The 2,128-nt window shown below is 62.9% G+C and overlaps 1 protein-coding gene across 1 annotated transcript in view; it reads left to right on the forward strand.

The window, feature by feature from the left end:
* Positions 1–2,120, forward strand: part of LOC112115480 (cytochrome P450 2G1-like) — a gene marked incomplete at its 3' end in the record, with an annotated part of 7,028 nt that extends 4,908 nt beyond the window's left edge. The window contains exons 5-6 of the mRNA XM_029913194.1: positions 318–494; positions 1,386–2,120. Coding sequence (XP_029769054.1) covers positions 318–494; positions 1,386–2,120 — 912 coding nt within the window. The remainder of the gene's footprint in view (positions 1–317; positions 495–1,385) is intronic.
* Positions 2,121–2,128: the final 8 nt, after the last annotated feature.

Here is a 2,128-nt window from a genome sequence, read left to right on the forward strand (position 1 = left end):
GGATGGATGGAGGGGTGTCTGGGGAAGGCGGGATGGGTGGATGGGTGGAGGGGTGTCTGGGGAAGACGGGATGGGTGGATGGATGGAGGGGTGTCTGGGGAAGGCGGGATGGGTAGATGGCTACAGGGGTGTCTGGGGAAGGCAGGATGGATGAAGAGATGCACAGACAGATTCTCTTTGTTCTGGGCCTGAGCACGTGCCCCCCCGTTTCGGTCTCCGGACAGACTGAGGTCGCAGCTGCTCCTGGTTATTTTGCTGCCCACCCCTGGGTGCTGGCCAGGTCAGGCGCTAGCTGCCCCCTTGCGGGTCTCTTGCAGCTGTACAATGCGTTCCCGGCGCTCCTGGCCGCTCTCCCCGGGCGGCACAACGCCATGTTCCACAATGCGGACACCCTCAAACGCTTCGTGTCGGAGCGAGCGAAGCGGCACCGGGACTCCCTGGATCCCAGCTGTCCCGACAGCTACATCGACTGCTTCCTGCTCCAGATGGACCAGGTAATGGCGGCGACCGGGACAGCCCTGGGCGAGGGAGTTCAGTGCCCCCTCGCTCCCAGCTGCCCTGGGTGACCCCGGGGAAATCCCTCTATTCCTACGTCCCCTCCTACCCTGTGTCTGTTCTGATGGGCAGCTCTTTGGGGCAGGGACCGTCTCTGGGCCTGGGCAGCGCCCGGCGCAACGGGGCCCCGATCTCGGCCGGGATCTGGGCAGCGTCCGGCGCAATGGGGCCCTGATCTTGGCTGGGGTCTGGCCAGCGCCCGGCACGACGGGGCCCCGATTTCGGCTGGGGTCTGGGCAGCGCCCGGCGCGACGGGGCCCTGATCTTGGCTGGGGTCTGGCCAGCGCCCGGTGCGACGGGGCCCCGATTTCGGTTGGGGTCTGGGCAGCGTCCAGCGCAACGGGGCCCCGATTTTGGCTGGGGTCTGGGCGGCGCCCGGCGCGACGGGGCCCTGATCTTCACTTTGGGTGTGATGCTGTTTTGTATCGTAACCCTTGGTTCCTGTCACTCCCTCTTGCTTCTGATGGAGCCTCTGTTCTTCCTTAAATCAACCGTCTTGTGTTTTATTCTAAGTGCTCCCTGGGTGGCCTGTTATCGTGTTTTAAGGGGAAGCGGTGAACGGTTGCTGCTCTGGGGGCAGAGGGGCTGGGATTTCCGTGAGACGCCGGTGTCGGGGATTGAGGGATTGTTAATCTGCCGGGCAAAGGCAGGGCTGGCGCAGCCCAGAGGAGAGGGCTTGGACGATCCCCAGGCTGGTGCTGTTTGGGAGCTCACACCTAGCCGGCACTGCAAGGTCCCCGTTGCTCGAGGCTGGGAGGGGTCGCAGTCCTGGGTACCCCGAGAACTGTCTCAGTCTCTGTTTGGCCCTGTGCTCCTCGCCCGCCCCCCAGGAAAAGCAGAACCCCGACACCGAGTTCACCACCGAGAACTTGGTCATGACGACGCTGGAGTTGTTCTTCGCCGGGACGGAGACGGTCAGCACCACCCTGAGATACGGGATCCTGCTTCTCATGAAGTACCCCGAGATAAAAGGTAGGCCGGGGGGGGTGCTAAGGTGCTGGCCTGGGACTTGGGGGCCGTGGGTTGAAGTCTTGGCCTCACTCGGTGCCTCGGTTTCCCCATCTGTGACCCCTGTGCTGGGAAGAGGAAACCCACTGGTGTTTCTGAAAGGGCCCAGGTATGACAAGTATACGGGGCGTGGTCCCCAGCTGGTGGGATTTGGGACTCCCGCCGTGAAGAGGGGAAATGAGACTCTCCCGTTCGGAGAGCAGGAGGGGCACAAGCGGGGCAGACCTGGGGGTCGTGGTGAGCTGAGAAGAGCCTCCGGACACCGGGCAGGCTCTAGGGGGCCTGAAAAGAACTTAGCCATCAATAACAACGTCCTTCATTCGCAGGGCAGAGCCTGCGGGTACGTACCGGGGTGGGGCGGGGGAGAGCAGGAGGCAGCCTTAACAAACTTGAACAGGGTGTCAGGCCCATTTCAACGGGGTAAAAGGGCCAGGCTGTCTAGCGGCCCCACAGATTTCTGGCCCCATGGAGGCCAGTGGAGCAATGTCAGATTATACCCGCTGGGAACTTGTCCCAACGGTACCCATCCGAACCTGCAATGTTGCCTGGACAAATACAGTGCAGA

The sequence above is a fragment of the Terrapene carolina genome, unplaced genomic scaffold, assembly GCF_002925995.2.
Source record: "Terrapene carolina triunguis isolate 2854851 unplaced genomic scaffold, T_m_triunguis-2.0 Scaffold517, whole genome shotgun sequence".
Lineage (NCBI taxonomy): Eukaryota > Metazoa > Chordata > Testudines > Emydidae > Terrapene > Terrapene triunguis.